This window comes from Aedes aegypti, chromosome 1 (assembly GCF_002204515.2).
Source record: "Aedes aegypti strain LVP_AGWG chromosome 1, AaegL5.0 Primary Assembly, whole genome shotgun sequence".
Lineage (NCBI taxonomy): Eukaryota > Metazoa > Arthropoda > Insecta > Diptera > Culicidae > Aedes > Aedes aegypti.
In genome coordinates, this window is record NC_035107.1 from 93,410,486 (window position 1) to 93,428,682 (window position 18,197).

Genomic DNA, 18,197 nt, shown 5'->3' on the forward strand with positions numbered 1-18,197 from the left:
CTGTTCTTCACTCGTGTATATCATCTTTTACGCAGATTAGGTAATCGTAACAGCATTTTTTTTTGTGAGTTGACTAACATTAACTGATGCAAATATTAATTTTCTTTTAAGTCCGATACCACTTGGGTGTACGAGTAGTTTTACCAGGTGGTATTCTTTTAGAGGACATTCTTCTTCTTTCTGGCGTTACATCCCAACTGGGACAAAGCCTGCTTCTCAGATTAGTGTTCTTATGAGCACTTCCACAGTTATTAACTGAGAGCTTTCTTTGCCGATTGACCATTTTTGCATGTGTATATCGTGTGGCAGGTACGAAGATACTCTATGCCCTGGGAATCGAGAAAATTTCCTTTACGAAAAGATCCTCGACCAGCCGGATTCGAACCCACGACCCTCAGCATGGTCATGCTGAATAGCTGCGCGTTTACCGCTACGGCTATCTGGGCCCTTTAGAGGACATATCCTCCTTTTTGATCATATGTCCTCCAGTCCTCCTTTGGGCTAAAAATGTTTCCCTTTTCCAAAGTAATCGAATACTGAACTACTACTACTTTTTCGTTAGCAAGCATCTCTCGAATTAGAATGCAGGAGTTTTTAGTTTATTTTTACCACTTTAATACACGTTTGAGAATATTTTTTGAATATTGTTAGATATTTGATATGCACATCTTCTTAGAGTTTTGAATTTATATGAAACATGCAACCAATAATACGGTTTTCCTTCGAGGATAGCTTCATGGCCTCGGTTTTGTCACTTTGATATGCACTAGAGTGAAGCATACTTTAAAATTTTGGCTCTCCTACACTTAAACGATGTTCATTATGGTAAATAGCATCCTCCCAAAGTTTGAAATGATTAGGAGAAAATTTCGCTGTGCGCAAGTTATTTAAAGCTTATATGAAAATTACTATGAAAAAAAAAATTGTGTTCAGTCCTCTATCTTTTCGTCATAATATTCGTTTATCGAGTTCACAAACTCTTCCAAACTGAAATCTTCCCAGCTACAACTTTGCCGAAGATCACATTTTGGTGTCAGGATAAATTGCTATTCATATTTATAAAGTGGTTCTGCATGTAGGGTAGATGTACCAATAGTGGAGGTACTAAGCGCGATTGAACTTCATTTAACCGCCTTAATTCAAGAAGCGTAATTAATGAACATGTTAATGTTGTAACGAGAAGTAACGACCATTGACTTAATGAGAAAAATGATTTCATCGTAGTAATCCACGGCATGTCAGTGAAAAATAATACCTCCACTATTAGTACACTGTTCCTTTAGTTGCGGTATATTTTTAATTTGTGTTCCTATAGTTGCGGTATCCGTTGTTTTCTTATGGGATCCTCCACTATAGGAACACTTTACCGCAACTATTGGTACAAGCAAGAACAGTTTTAGAAAATATAGTTATTTTTCATCAGTTTTCAAGCAATTTGGACGCTCTTTTCAACTATTCCGTGTATCAACAAGCCAATACGTTGATTGACAGTGTCGTTTGTGTGGCTAATGCAATAAAATCAGTGAAAACGCAGCGAAACGCAACTACCGCAACTATAGGAACACCCACAACTAAGGGAACACTTACCCTAGCATGCTTTACCAATCGCTCGGCAGCAACAATTGAGTTCCTAGCGCGAAGAATGGATCAAAGTAATCCATACTACCATGTTCTACTGCGGAAAAAGTAGTGTTGCTATGAAAGTAATTTGATGATCATCTTAGCATGGTATAGACCAGTGGTTCCCAACCTTTTTTGAGCTGCGACCTCCTTTGAAGTTTTACGAACTACTCACGGCCCCCTGATGTTCTCGAAATGATAGATTATGGGAACCTTCCAAATATTTTATAATAAACTTGGCTGGCAAAGCCAAAATCCACTACAGATAATGCAGGTATTTTTCCAAGATCATCTTGCTAGGCGACAACAAGGCATATTTCCAAGATACTAATAAGAAACCTTGATTGATCTCGCCAAAATAAAAAAAAAATTACGTGGCTGATAAGATTCCAAAAAAATGATTGTCAAACATGTTTCACGAAGAACGATAAAGATTTTATCGAACACCAGTACAAAATATTATCAACAATTTTAATGACTTATTCGGGTATTTTCATAGGACATACCATATTCTTTGAAGTTTTACTTCCAAAAATATGTTAGGTATCATCAAATCTGCAAGCAGATTTGCATATTTTAAGAAACTTTCCTACAGGCTTCATAGGAACCAAATAACGACCGTAGACTATTAGAAAGTTTCGCCAGGAACTGTTCGAACCTTTTTGGATACTTGTCTGCAGAAATAGTAAAAGTTATAGAATTTTGAACTTGTTCAATATCATCCAGTGAGTCTATTCTCAACCAACACCTAGCAACAAAGACATTGTCCGCTCCTATTCAAATTGCAATAGTATTATTCTGCAGCAACAGTTTATCACAACTTGAACAAATTATGACAATGACCGCTCAACGCGTAAGTAGCAATTATTCATGATGTCATGATATTTTCTCTTGAGATATATCCCAATCAGCACAAATTGAGACAATGGATTGGGAGCTCGCTCGATTGGTTGGATTATTTGCTAATCTCATCGATAGTTTGCTAATGAATGTTTGAAATAGTTTAACAATAGTTCAAAGCGTATGTAGCGATTTTTTGGGCTTTGTATTGAAATTTATCGAGAACTTTTTTCGTGTTGGTTAGCATTATCAAACAAAACTCATACAACAAATTTGATTTTTTGTTGAAAACAACTAATTATTCAACTTCGCAACTATGTTACTATCTATTTCTACCATGATATTTTTTCTTTTTTTTTTTTCTATCTTTATTAACGAGATTTTTAGCCCTGGGCTAGTTCATCTCGGGACCAACGGCTTTACTTCCCTTCCGAAGGAAGTCGTCACAGATTTTTTTTTTGTGACTATCTCGGGGATGGGATTCGATGCCAGGTCCTCGGCGTGAGAGGCGAGTGTTCTAACCCCTACACCAGATCCGTCCCCTATATATTTTTTTTCTCCCTTTTTCTTTATTTTTTCTTGAGATTTATCCCAATCCGCAAAAAATGGCAGAATGGATTGTGAGTTCGCTCGATTTGTAGTTACTTTTGCGTCTGTTTTAATTTCAATCTAGTTTACTGGTCCCATTAGCAATGAACGTTCAAATATATTTTATATGCTCTCAAAGAAGTTGGAAAAAAAAAAAATCAAAAAATACGCCCAAAATGCAAAAAAAATCTGTAGCGAAGGTTATTCAATTTTATGTTTGGATTGGATACTAAATTATGCAAACCCGGTGACATTGACATTTATTGACATGCATTGTTTACGTTTTACCAGTAATTATGTAGATAAATAACAAAATATATTAATTCTAATAATTATTCAAGAAAATAAAATGTCATAAATCTAAACCCCACCTTGAAAGACCAGCGAGATAAAAGATTTCTCACAGTTTTTTCATCAATCAAGAAAAATGACACTTACTTTCAATGGCTTCGCGGACCCCCTGTGTAGTCGTCACGCCCCCTACGGGTCCGCGGACCACCGGTTGAGAAACCCTGGCTTAGACTTTGGAATCAATAATAACAAAATTGGAGACAGACCTGGTGTAGTGGTTAAAACACATGCCTTTCACGCCGAGGACCTGGGATCGAATCACATCCCTGAGATAGTCACTTATGGCCAGGCTTGATAATACTCCTCAACATCATCAGAGTTCGGTCACATACTCTAGAATAGCATGCTGCCTTTGCCTCTTTGCGAGGGAGCGAAAAAATGCTAAGCAGATGGGCAACAAAAAATGAGCGAGGAAAGCGCAGCACAAAACACAACAGAGTAAAATTCCATCAAAAAAGAGTGCCATAAGAACTCCCCGAGCAATGTCTTGTTCGGGCGGCACACTCAAGAGTTCTTTTGAAGTGTGAGTAAAGGTGAGCATCGCAACAAAAGAGAGGAAAATTTCGAGATTTAATCTCGCGAATCATTACTAAAGGACCTATGTACAAATGAGAGATTCTCTCCTCTCTCGCTCTCTTTCGATTATAACAGTGGAATACTAAATCTTTTTCGAAGTTTTTCACTACAGATCGAAAAAAAATCTACCCAGCGTTAGCTTTCGAAGTCTCATAGCGGGTTCAAACAACTTAATGTTAGGTAAACTCGAAAGAACCCAAATTTGGCTTATTACATTGAATTTATACGATGGGTCGGTGCATCTCTCTCTGTTTTTGACAACATTGCTGTTGCGAGAGAGGCAAAACAACCCAACCGTGGGTAAAAACTAAATGTAGTTTACTTAAATTTGAGTATAAAGAACTTATTTTTTTGGGTAGTCTGATATCTCCGTGTATGGCTTAAAATCTCTTGAATAAAGATAGATAGATACACACCAAAAATTGTAAAATACGATTCATTACAAAAGCATAATGCTTTTTCCATAATGTTTTTCATATAACTGTTATTTGGAAATCCTATAGACAGAGTTCATTGTGAGAATCATATAGGTACCTTTCGTTCGATACTAATATAAATTATAATTGTTTTTTTTTAATAAACCTGAATGGGTTTTCAAATGGCAATTAGAGAGCCGGATCCTATTCTTGGCACTTTTGATTCACTTCGGCAGTGGGATTTTTTGAAAGCTACTTAGCTCCTATTTGGCCAGAATATGCGTCGTATTGAAGTGCTTCTGTTTTCAAAGTTTCAGACATTACGGCTGAGAAAAACCCCCCATTGCCTATTTAGGCATTGCATTTTTATGTTCAAAACACCGTTTTGTTTTGTTCATGTCTGGGTGTCTTACTTTGCCCCGTTCCTTCACTTTTTAAATAATATTTTGTTTTTCAATAATTTTGTTTACGAACAATTCTAATAACGCACACGAATTGTTCAGTCTTATCAGAAGTTTAAATGGATTAGACAAATTTACCAAAATTAAAAACATAATTAGCTTTTCATGACAATGGACAAATTTGTACATTTTTGTGAATATTTCGTGTGTTGAAATGAATTTTCTTACGGCTTTTGTTGTGGTGGCTATTTGGAGCATCTTCTAGCAGATCATGATGACACTAAACATTAAAACACTGGTTTTGAGGTCAAATGCGGTATGACTCATATAGCCCCAATTGTCCCTACATGAATATAAGAATCCATGAAAAATATTTTCTCGTTGACATGGTTTGCGAGGGAGCAAGTAGGGACGAAGACGAAGTAAAGACCTCCGGATATTTGGATCTCCTATTTGTAATGTCCTCTCATGATTACGACTGCTTTAAAGCAGAACTTGAGAAAGTTCACAGTTGTATGGAAGCCAAATTCCAGCTAAGTTATTCAACGAGCAAGATAAAAGCTCGTAAACCATAAATGACGTAGCATTTCGGAGGGGAGGGGGGTCTGCTCGAATTTGTGACGATGTGGGACGAGGGGGATGGGGGGGGGTCCCAACTTGTGGACGTAGCATTTTATATGACTTCGTTAAAAAGAGTAGAGAAATATGACAAACAGTTTTTAATCAAACTTCTTTGTCTGAATATTTGAACTTAAGTTTAGAATGATGATTCAGCTTCAAAGCATCAATACTACAAAATTCAAACATTTCTAAGAAATTTATAATTTTCCTGAAAACCAAACAGATTTAATGAAGCTTTAAATATTTGATATTGTATTTGTGTCCAAACTATTTTATTTATAAATAACCAAATTAAAAGTTTGATAAATTAAGTAAAAATCAATGCTTTATTGGCTTGGAAAATATTGTTTTTCTATTTATTAACAACACATAGAAAAAACTGTTTTACTTTAATTAATATTTTCTGTTTTAGCTTTATTTACTCAAAAGAGTATAATATGCTCATTTAGGTAAATATTAACGTTATTATAGTAAAACAAGATTTTTAAGTGCGTTCAATGTTACAGGAGATTTCCACTCAGTCAACTTAACAATTCGTTTTGATATATCAATGATCTTGATGAAACAGCCTGGATAATAATAATCTGGATAATCTTCTCAGGACTACCAGAATCCTCATTTACCATTATTTTCAGGATTTTCGTGCATTTTATTCTCTTTTAAGTTGTTCATTACAAACTTATTCCAGTATTTCTTTACAAATACTCCCAATAAAGATGCTGTACTTGAACTTGTTTGTCTTCAACTGTATAGGTGACGATAATGAAGTTTAGTTGAAATACTAATAAAGATGATCGTATAAAAATGGATAATTTCAAATATTAAAATTGTTATTTTTTCTCTATTTAGCCACTGTTTGCTGAATGGATTTAAATTTAGCGAATAATTACGGAGATCCTTTATAAATTAAGGTACACTACCCACCATAAGTATGGAATCGTTGCAATACTGAGTATTGCAGCACTTTTAAGTTTAGCATCACCCAAAATCCAGTGATAAACATTTTTTCAACAAAAATAAAAAAACGCAGGGACTCTAAAGACGTATTTTTTAGATGACCTCAAAAATACATTGATATAGCACTTCAGAATCACGAGATAATATTCATTTTAGGTGATGCTAAACTTTTCAAGGTGCTGCAATATTCAGTATGAGTGTGGCAATACGCGTTTCCATACTTATGGTGGGTAGTTTATTTTGTTGATAATATTCACTGAAATCTGATTTTTAACCGCGAATAATTAAAAAAAACTAATAACAAATTTTCTGTTTAATATATTTCAAAAAGGTTTTGAACCCTTACTCATCGCTGTTTGATATATCAATCCGAACTTGTTTTAGGTTTTAACAAAAGCAAAATTACTACAAATCAAAGTTAACGAACTTAAATTTAAACTGCGAACCAAAATTATGTTACCTCAACAGGAAATGAGTAAGTTTAAACTGTTTTCCAAATGATTTTTGAGCGCAACGGTATATCAAACTATCTTTCGTCAGATTATCCTGACGTTTCAGTCAGTAATTAATATCAAACTTGAATTTCTGGATTTCAATGTTTCGTTTCAGACCAATCGCAGAGGAAAACAAAGTAAAAAATTAAGGGGGAGGGTGTGCTTGATATGCTACGAATTTTGCACTTTTTTTTTGTTGATACCCCAACATTTGTGACGAAATGCTAATAGGGGGGAGGGGGTGTTAAAAATCAGTGCAAAAATGCTACGTCATTTGTGGACGGCCCCTAAACACATATGTATATGTTTTCTGATTTAAAAAGCATGTACCATGTATCTGATTTAGTAATGACCGGATGTAAAATCGATGTTCATTAGATTTTACGTGAAATTCAAACTGCTTCCTGGTTCCTGGGGACGGACCTGGTGTAGTGGTTAGAACACACGCCTCTCACGCCGAGGACCTGGGATCGAATCCCATCCCCGAGATAGTCACTAAAAATTTTTCAGTGACGACTTCCTTCGGAAGGGAAGTAAAGCCGTTGGTCCCGAGATAAACTAGCCCAGGTTCAAAAATCTCGTTAATAAAGATAGAAAAAAAACTGCTTCCATATGGTTGTTATTTAACCCTTTTTGGATCTTCATATAGTGTTTATTTGAAGTTAATAAAATCTATCAAACTTGAATTCTGATGCTTGTATATGATTTTTCAGATAAATATAAGCGGATTTATAGGCTCAGTGCAGATAAATAATAACAAATCAAGCAATATTTTTCAAAACGTCGTATCTAACACTCGGAAGGACTCGAGAGAAAGGCGATGCAAAATATTGTAAAGCATTTGAAATCCTGTTTAAAGTGTTTGGCATTTTTTATATTGCTGTATCTACTATAAGTTGAAAAAACGAACACTGTTTCTACCCACTATCAATATTGTTTTGAATTAGATTGAAAAATTGATAAAATTATCAAATGTATTTAGCAGACGAAATTGTATAAATTCCTCAAATGTTCTCGACTCAAATCAAACAGCTCTTACATGAAGTGTCATACTAATTTTCCTTAGTTTTGCATTCGTTTTTCTTAACCGATTAACAGAAATTATGATATTTTGTTTAGTATGTATGGGATAACGCACTATCAAAGATAACCGCATTATCAAAGATACTTCGTTTTACGGTACTGATGATGTTCTACATCAGTTTGCTGACCCATCAGCGGTGGGAAACGAATCTCTCTATTTCCAACATGTTTAGTGATTTGGAAACAGTATGACGTATCTGCTGATTGAAATGTTATGTTTTGGTTCTGCATATAGGTCGACTTACTATAAGCATATGTGTATGCGCTAGCATGAAAAATGTTGACAGTTGAATAGCTTTGCAAACTAGGGTGTATGTAGCAAAATCATAAACGCTGAGTAAAGTGCACATAGGACATCATTGAAATTTATTTTAAAAATTTAAATAAATGATTCTCGATTACTTTTTCAAATAGACGTAAGTAGCTCACACGGTTTTGAGAAAATTAATTAAGAAGAATCACAAACTTTCTTCCAAAACTGTTTTAAAATGGGGATTCATTTAAACATTTTTTCACCGTGTACATCGCTTAAATTTTGCATGCAATCAACTCGCGTTAAAACTCAAAGTAGTTTCTAACACTTCACACAAAAATTGTATGACAAAATGATAAGCCGTTTCAATCAGTTACTTACGACGTTTTTGTTCCAGTGAAAAATCGACTCAAATCGTGTTTTGTTTTGATTCGTGGTTAAGTCACTTTGACACCCATACAACATAGCGGCGAAAGTAGCGGTTAGGTTACGAAAGTGGAGAATCTTACTTTCGTCGTTTTGTAAATCCAGAAATTAAACGTTCTAAAAGTGAAAAATCGAGTTGGTTTAGAGCGGAACGTGTAGAATTTCGTCTGCGGAACACGTAGGATTGATAAAGTAAGTTTGTTAAGTTTTCTGACTTAAGTCTGTTTGAATAAGTCTTCGAGATTTTAGGAATACCTTTGTTGGCTCAATTTTCCAGGAATTCTTAAGAATGTTTTCTATGGGTCTTTCGTGTTATTTCTTTAAGCAATGCCTAACATTCAGAGATCCAGAGATTTATCCTAGAATATCACAAGTAATTATATCAAGTATTCGTTTAAGAACGTTTCGTTAAAGTTTTGTTTAAAGCCATCATAACGAATACCTCTTTTGCAACAATGGTATAAACAATCTAACTTCAGCTTTATTTTGCATAAAATTTACGAACATGGAATAGCACGGCTATTTTCACCGAAAACTGAATCTATAGAAAACTACTATTAATGTTGAAGCCTTAAGTTGTATTAGGCTAACTTTTCTCTTTATTCTTCACTATCTTAAGGTCTAATTAACGTTTTAACCCTCGTACATGACCCAGACATTTTTCGAGTTAGGGGAGTATAGGCCCCGAGAAAAAAGGCCCCGAAAAGCATCGAAACACAATACAAATTAATCATTCCATAAGGTTGATTTGTAGTTTTAAGTGTCTTTTTCATGTAGAAGAAGAAAATATGTATGTGCAAGTTTTTTTTACAAAACTGGGTGGAAGTTTGATTTGAATCATTAAATTGTATGTTCTACTGAAAGTTCAATAGAGCTTAGTGACATTTGAACGCACGAAGACTAGCATACGCTCGTCATACACAGTTTGTTTTTGTTTTCCTCAACGAAACTTGCACACGCTTTCCAGACTCATCAAAATGCATATGGAAATATTACCCATTTTGAAAAATTTACACCTGGATTCTGGATGTTTTTCGAGACAGAGTGCATATTGTTTTCCTCTAAGGTTCACCATAACATCTACACTAGGGCACCCATACCATTGGGCGTGATAACCACTATTATAGATCATGTTTCTCAAAGCTTCATTTTCGAACATTGACATTGAAATAGTCTTGACCAGTTATAACATTGCAATGAAACTGCAAAAATGACATATATTTACAGTCTGTTTTCTTGATAAGATACCTTAGGATAGCTATGGACATATTGTATACATATTCGTGCACAAAAACAAAACCATCGAAAGTCGAATAAACTTCAATACAATAGCCACTCTGAATAAATATAATTTCTCATCTATGCCTCATCTTGAAAAGGCTTTTTTATTTTATTGGAGTTGGGACTGTTCATAAACACGTAGTTCACGTATACCTTTCTTTAGTGTTTTTCCGTAATCTTTTTTCTTCTCAAAACAACACTAAGCTGAGAAATTGGCTCTGTTCCAGTAGGGAAATAACGCCAGGAAAGAAGAAGTAAATGGTGTGATTGTCCAGAAGAGCCCGAAACTTTATGATGAATGAAATTAGCAATCATTTAAAAATGACGTCCCTAATTTAGGGTAGCACGGGGGGTCCACGATGATACATGTCAATGACTGCAAAGCGCCTATCATGCTCAACTTTTAGTCTACAGGTACTTGAAAGTCACTTAATGTTGAAATATAATACGATTATTAATTCACAGCATTGATTTTAAAAAGCCGCATTTGTAACCTTCCATTTCCATTTATAGTGTCTTTCAGCATCTTCCTTCATGACGGTAGTGACCCTTGGCCAATGGCATCGCAATCATATGCAATTTCACGTGTTTTTCTCTTGGTCAGAGGTCACCACCGAAAACTCATCATCGCCCGTTTGCCCCTGAATTATAGAATCACCCCGCCCATTATACCACTTACATATATGCGTTAATTATCCTCTCCGAGATTGACCTCCAAATTGCCACTGGCAATGCCGAAAAAGCAGACTGATTTTAATTTCCTTCTTTTTGTCTTTTCTTTTTCTCTTTCTTTTTTGCGTTCAGTGTAAATTCTAGTGAAATACCAGTTATAATTGCTATTAGAAAAAGTTTTCTACTAATCGGACACCGATCGGATAATCAAAATTTGTTACAACACACCCCCCTCATACAAAACGTACTACCCAGGAAAGAAGTACTGAGAGCCAAAGCTATTTCTCAGGGCGAAGAAGGACGAAAAATCTATTCAAAATTCCACTCATACTAGAAAACCCCATGTCCTCAGCCAGTATGGATGAGTTCTCTCTAGCGTTTGATGATAACCGACAGAGTGCGGCAACGGCAGCCACGTTGCTTCCCCCGGGCACTACAACCCTGGCCCAGTTATCGTCCCACTTTGAAGATCTCCAACTGAACAGTCCGGGCAGCGGAGGGGGCGGTGGTGGTCCCCTGAACCTGGCCAGCACTGAGAACCATTCCTCCTCCGGTGGCAACGTGGCCGCCGTCGACGAACTGATTCAGCAAAACTCCAAAGTGTTCGATACGTTCGTAGCGATGATCAACGGATTGGCGCCCAAGGTCGAAGAGCGGCCAGTCAAATACAAGTCGCACACAGAGTGCGTCCCGGTGCCCTCGTCCGAGCACGTGGCCGAAATCGTCGGCCGACAGGGCTGCAAGATCAAAGCACTGAGAGCCAAGACCAACACATTCATCAAAACGCCGATTCGGGGCGAAGAACCGATTTTTGTGATCACCGGAACGAAGGAGGACGTAACGAGAGCGAAGCAGGAAATCCTATCCGCAGCAGATCACTTCAGCACCCTGCGGTCATCGAAGAAACAGGCCATGGCACTGCTGGCCGAAAGTCGGAACATGCTAGGGTACAGCACACCGGACGAGATCACGATCCAGATCCGGGTACCGCAGAAGGTGGTCGGCTTGGTAGTGGGACCCAAGGGAGCAACCATCAAGAACATTCAGCTCAAGACCAACACGTACATTATTACGCCGAAACGGAACCAGGAGTCGGTATTCGAGATCACGGGACTGCCCACGAACGTCCACACGGCGCGACAACTGATCGAGGAACACATTGCAACCCGGGCCGGAACGTCGGCCACCAGCAGCTCCAGTGCGAGTTCGAGCAGCTCAAGCAGTTCCAGTTCGAGCAGTTCGAGTAGTAGCAGTTCCAGCAGCGGGGGCAGCAGCACTGCCAACACTTCCCCCCAGAGCTCCCTGACCAACGGACATCACGATTTGCTGCAGCAGCATGGTGTCAATGGGGCCGGTGTCAACGGTCTGCATGGTCTGCATGGACTACAAGGTCATCAGGACTTCGACACGAACCAGTTCATCATCGACAACCTGCTGGAGTACTTCAACAACATGAGCACGGCGTACAACTCGCCGACAAACGGCGGGGCACCCACCCTGAACGGCCTGGTCAATCACCATCACCTAACGGCGGCAGGCCTGGACACCAACGGCGGCAGGGGGGTCACCAGCGGGCACTGCGGCCTCGGTGCCGGCCTTGGCAGCGGAAACGGCGGCATCAACGGGGGCAGCCTTGGCGCCATCGAAAGCGTACCGGACTTCCGGAACATCTGGGAGAACCTGAGCGAAAGTCAGGGCTCCGGCGCCGGTACCGACACGGACAATTCGTCCCTCATCTGGACCCTGCCCTCGTCGTCGCGCAACTCCGTGTCCTACTCGCCGGACGATTTCATCTTTCAGCGATAAGACGGCATGCGGTTTTGCTAGGCTATTTTTTCTGGTTAACTTTTAAAGCTTCTACTATTGATATGATCGGATTTATTTTTTACGCGCTCTATTCGGTAGTGAACTTCACGAGTATGTTTTTTTATATTTGATTATTTAGTTGTATTTCTGCGATTTATTATCTACTTTTACGAATGATGTCTCTTGGTGGTTCGATTAAGGCAACGTGCGAGGAGAATCCTGAGGCAGGATCAGAAGATAGAGAAAAGAAGAGAGGAAAGCGAAAACGAAGGTAGGAGACTGAAGATAATGTACAGAAGAGAGGTTTTTAACAATCATATAACTAAAGATGCAAGCTATTATTATATACGTTATGTATGCTTTGGAAGCAAAGAAACGAGAGAAATATGATTGAACAACAACGGATGGAAATCACATGGCGTAGTTCTTAACATTTCTTGGATCGGGAACGTTTGTTGGAGAAGATATGGTGGCGCCTCCGTGCGGACATGGTGGAAACGACGTGTTGAGAGCAGTGGCGATTCCCTAACCTCAAATCTACCTGTTCCACGAATAGAAATTCTTGAATTTCAGCAACAAATTTGCATGTAATGAGTAGAGATTTGTTAGAAAGGACGATTTCAATAATTAGTTTTTTGATTCATAATCTACATTTGTCGAAATAGTCATTTTAAGAGTCGTAGAACAGGTAGAAAGTGAGGTTACGAGTCGCCACTGGTTGAGAGCAGTGTTGCCAGATACGAGATCGAAAGCGTTTTGTGGCCTGGATAGAAAACCGACCCAAGCCAAGTGTCAAATCGACTGAAAGCGAAAGAAAAACTACTGATGGAATCCCTGAAGAAACTTCTAATGAAATCCTTAGATAAACTTCGGATGGAATTCTTGGAAGAACTTCTGATATAATCCCTGTAGGAATTCCCGAGGAATCCCTTGGGAAACTCTTGATAAAATATCCGTAGGAATTCCAGGTAGAATCTCTGAAGGAACTAGTTATGGAAACTCCTGATAAAATTCCTAGCGGAACTCCCGCTGTAAAGAGAACTTCTGATGTAATCCCTGGAGGAACTCCTAATGGAATCTCTGAAGGAACTGAAGATCCCTATAGGAGGTCCTGATGAAATCCCTGGATTCCTGATAATATGCCCAAGAAGAAATCCTGATGGGATTCCTTAAGGAACCCTTGATGTAATCTCTAGAGGAATTGCTGATGTAATCCCTAAAAGAGTTCCTATAGAAACTCCTGATGGAATCCCTAGAAAAACTTTTGATAAAATCCTTGGAGGAGTTCTAGGTGAAATATCTTAAGGAACGGCTGATGAAACCCCTATAGAAACTCCTGTTGAAATTTCTGGAGGATTTCATGAAGGCATTTCCGATGAAATCCCTAAAAAAAATCCTGCTGCATTTCCTTAAGGAACTCCTGATATAATCTCTGGTGAAATTCAAAGTGCAATCTCTGAAGAAACTTTTGATGGAATCTCTAGAGGAACTCCTGGTAGAATCCCTAAAGAAACTCCTGATGCAATCCCTCGAGGAAGTCCTGATGAAATCCCTGGTTTCTTGATAATATGCCTAAGAAGAAATCCTGATGGAATACCTTGAGAAACGCCTGAGGAATTCCTGGTGCGATGTCGAAGGAACTCCTGATGGAATCCTGAAAGGAACTTCTGAAAGAACCCCTGTAGAAATTCCAAGTGGAATTTCTAAAGGAACTACTGATGGAATCCCTTGAAGAACTGATGTTAAAAGACTTAGAGGAACTTCTCAAGAAATCTTTAGAGAAACTTTTGATGGAATCCTGGGAGGAGCTCCAGGTAGAATATCTTAAGGAACTGCTGATGAAAACCCTGTTGAAATTTTTGGAGGAGTTCCTGATGAAATCCCTAAGAGAAATCCTGATGGATGTTCTTAAGGATCTCCTGATATAATCTCTGGTGAAATTCCAGGTGGAATCTCTGAAGGAACTTTTGCTGGAATCTCTAGAGGAACTCCTGGTAGAATCCCTATAGAAACTCCTGAAATCCCTGGATGAATTCCAGGTAAGAATCCTGATGGTACTTCTGATAGAATCCCTAGAAGAACTCCTTGTGATATTCGTAATAGAAATCCTGATGGAATTCCTGATATAATATCTGGAGGAATTCCAGATGGAAACTCTAAAGCAACTTCTGTTGGAATCCCTAGAAAAGCTCCAGATAGAATCCCTGGAGGAATTACAAGTGAATTTTTGAAGGACCTTGTGATGGAATTCCTAGAGAAACTTGTGATGGAATTACTAGTGGAGTTCCAGATAGAATCCCTGAAGGAATTCCTGTTAAAATCCCTAGAAGAAATCCTGATGCATTTCCTTAAGGAACTCCTGATATAATCTCTGGTAAAATTCCAGGTGGAATCTCTGAAGGAACTTTTGATGGAATCTCTAGAGGAACTCTTGGTAGAATCCCTATAGGAACTCCTGATGAAATCCCTAGATGAATTCCAGACAATCCTTATGTAATTCCTGTTATAATCTCTGTAGGGACTCCTGATTTAATCTCTGGAGGAATTCCAGGTGGAATCTCTAAAGCAACTTCTGATGGAATCCCTAGAAAAGCTCCTAATAAAATCCCTGGAAGAACTCATGATGGAATCCCTGGAGATACTTTTGATGGAATTGCTAGAGGAACTCCTGATATAAAATCTGTAGGAACTCCTGATGTAATCTCTGGAAGAGTTCCAGGTGGTATCTCTAATGTAACTTCTGATGGAATCCCTAGAAAAGCTCCTGATAGAATCCTTGTAGGAATTACAGGTGAAATCTTTGAAGGAACTCATGATGGATTCCCTGGAGAAACTTTTTATGAAATTGCTAGAGGAACTCCTGATGGAATCCCTAGAGGAGTTTCAGCTGGAATGCCTGAAGGAACTCCTGACAAAATTCGTGGAAGAAATCCTGATGCATTTCCTTAAGAAACTCCTGATATAAATCACCTGATGGTGAAATTCCAGGTGGAATCTCCGAAGGAACTTTTGATGGAATCTCTAGAGGAACTCCCGATGAAATACCTGGAGGAATTCCCGATAAGATTCCTAATGGCATTTCTGATGGAGTCCCTAAAGGAACTCCTTATGATATCCCTAAAATAAATCCTGATGGAATTCATTGAGGAACTCCTGATACAATCTCTGGAGGAATTCCAGGTGGAATCTCTTAAGCAACTTCTGATAGAGTCTCTAGAGAAACTCCTAATTGAATACCTGGAGGAATTACAGGTGAAATCTTTGAAGGAATTCATGGTGGATTCCCTGGAGAAACTTTTTATGGAATCCCTGAAGGAACTCCCAATGAAATCCCTGGAAGAATTCCTGATGCAATCCCAGACAATACTCCCGATGGAATCCGTAGAAGAACTTATGATGAAACTTCCGATGGAATCCCTAGAGGAACTTCCGATAGAATCCCTAGAGGAACTTTCGATGAAATCCATCGTCGAATCGATGATAGAATCTTAAGAAGTACTCCTGATGCAATTCCTGGACAAACTCATGTTTAAATCCCCAAGAAATATCTTCAGATCCCAAGAGGAACGCCTGATGGAAATTTTGATGGAATCTCTGAAGCGAATCCTTACAATAACTTCTGATTGAAACCTTTGCAGTTCTCATGATAGAATCCCTGGAAGAACTTTCAAAGCAATCCCTAGAGGAACTCCTGATGAAATCCCTTGAAGAACTTCTGATGGAATCCAAGGTACAATTTCGGAAGGAATTTCTAAAGGAATGCTCACAGGAATTCCTAGTTAAATCACTGGACAAAATTGATGAAATTTCTGGAGGAACACCTGGGGGAATCATGAAGGAATTACTGATTAGATCCACGAAGGAATTTTGAAGAAACTCATGATGGAATTCCTAGAGAAACTTTTGATGGAATTGCTAGAGGAACTCCTTCGTGGAATTCATGATAGAATCTTAAGAATTCCTCCTGATGCAATTCTTGAACGAACTTGTGTTTAAATCCCCAAAAAATAACTTCAGATCCCAAGAGGATTTCCTAATGGAACTCCTGGAGGAAATTTTGATGAAATCTCTTCAGGAATTGCTGGCCGAATCCTTGCAATAACTTCTGATGGAAACATTTCCAGTTCTCATGATGGAATCCCTGGAAGAACTTTCAAAGGAATCCCTAGAAGAACTCCTGTTCAAAACCGTTGAAAAACTTCTGATGCAATCCAAGGTGATCTTTCGGAGGAATATCTAAAGGAATCCTTACAAGAATTCCTAGTTGGACAAAATTGATTAAATTTCTGGGAGAATCATGGAGGAATTACCAATTAAATCCATGACGGAATTTCTGAAGAATTCCTAAAGAAATTCCTGCAGCATTACCTGGAGCAATTCCTGGTGAAGTTCCTGATAGAATCCTTGTAGAAATTCTTGGTACAATCCGTGGGCTGTCCCAACACCCTTGATCATCATCTTGTGGGCGTCCCACTACCGCAGAGAAAGATTGTCTAGCGGGCTTGATTCAAAAACTCATTATATGCGGGTGTCTCATCATGCGGTATCTGATCATCTTCCTTCAGGCGTCCCATCAAAGCAGTTGAAGCCTTTTTTGCTCGCTTGACTCATAAAAGCGGTGCTTACGAGCGTCTCATCACGTGGCATTTGATCACCTTGATCCCCAGTGTGATGAATCTTCTCGCAGGTGTCTCACCAACGCAGATGAATGATCTGTAGTAATGATTTACGAACATTTCTCAGCTCTCCGAACGTCTGGTGGGCATCTTCCGAAAGACGATAGGTCTTTTCCAACTTATGCGTAAGAACCTAAAGGGGCGTCTCACCACCGCACAGGAAAAATCTCTAACTTTATTGACTTAAAAATGTATTATATTTATGATTTATTATATGTGTCTCACCACCTGTGATCAACTTTTTGTTGGTGTTCCACCACCGCAGAGAAAGAATTTCTAGCAGGCTTGATTCAAAAACTTGGTCTCTGACCATCTACTTGCATCATAAACGCAGTGTTTGCGGGTGTCTCATCTCGCGGTCTTCTAGTCTCTTTTTACGGGCGTCCCACCAATCCAGCAATGGAAGCCTCACCACCTCTGATCATCTCCTAGCGGGCGTCCCACTGGCAACTCTGCTCAATCTGTCAAAATTAGGCGCCATCTTCCCGAGAGAAAGATCCTAACGTTCATTTTGCAGCATCGAATGACCCAAATCACTAATACCACCATCCTTCGACTTCCGACTCTAAACCAATACTCCAAAAACAAATTTAAGCATACGAACTACTCTCAGTATATCTCTACCAAACAGATACATTTATAATGTAGAATACCCTTAACAAACGTATTGAATGGTGCCCCTTTTTGCACACCACCCAAATCTGTACTGCGATTCACTACATCGGAATATATATTTTGAGAAAAAAAACGAGAGAAACGTTCACATGTTTATTTCATCCCTCGGAAAATTTTGTTACAGCGTGTACTAGTTACATTTATGTGTTTTTGTTTATGACCATTCTGAAAGGATGAAAAAAAAAAATGACGGAGATTCAATATATTACATAGAAAATATCGATAATCAAGTGCGAAAACGGCAGAAGCAATTTTTTCGTGTAGCTGAACAATCCCCGCCCATCACTCGTACCCCAAGACCCCCCTCCCCCCTAGATTGAAACACACATATTCACGCATTCCCCCCATTTAAAAGAAAAGAAACGTCACATTGTCTTATTAGCATACACACATACACATGCACACTCACACAAAATGATACTTGTAGAGAAGATGTGTGCGAGCATTTGCGGGTGTCTCAC

At 38.6% G+C, this 18,197-nt stretch overlaps 1 protein-coding gene across 4 annotated transcripts in view; it reads left to right on the forward strand.

The window, feature by feature from the left end:
• The window catches only part of LOC5576689 (RNA-binding protein MEX3B), a 245,793-nt gene extending 232,994 nt beyond the window's left edge, over positions 1-12,799 (forward strand). For all 4 annotated transcript variants that reach the window (XM_021842747.1, XM_021842736.1, XM_021842742.1 and 1 more), the window contains one exon: positions 10,712-12,799. In XM_021842747.1, the coding sequence (XP_021698439.1) occupies positions 10,922-12,385 (1,464 nt within the window). In that variant the 5' untranslated portion in view covers positions 10,712-10,921 and the 3' untranslated portion in view covers positions 12,386-12,799. The remainder of the gene's footprint in view (positions 1-10,711) is intronic.
• The last annotated feature ends 5,398 nt before the right edge of the window (positions 12,800-18,197 follow it).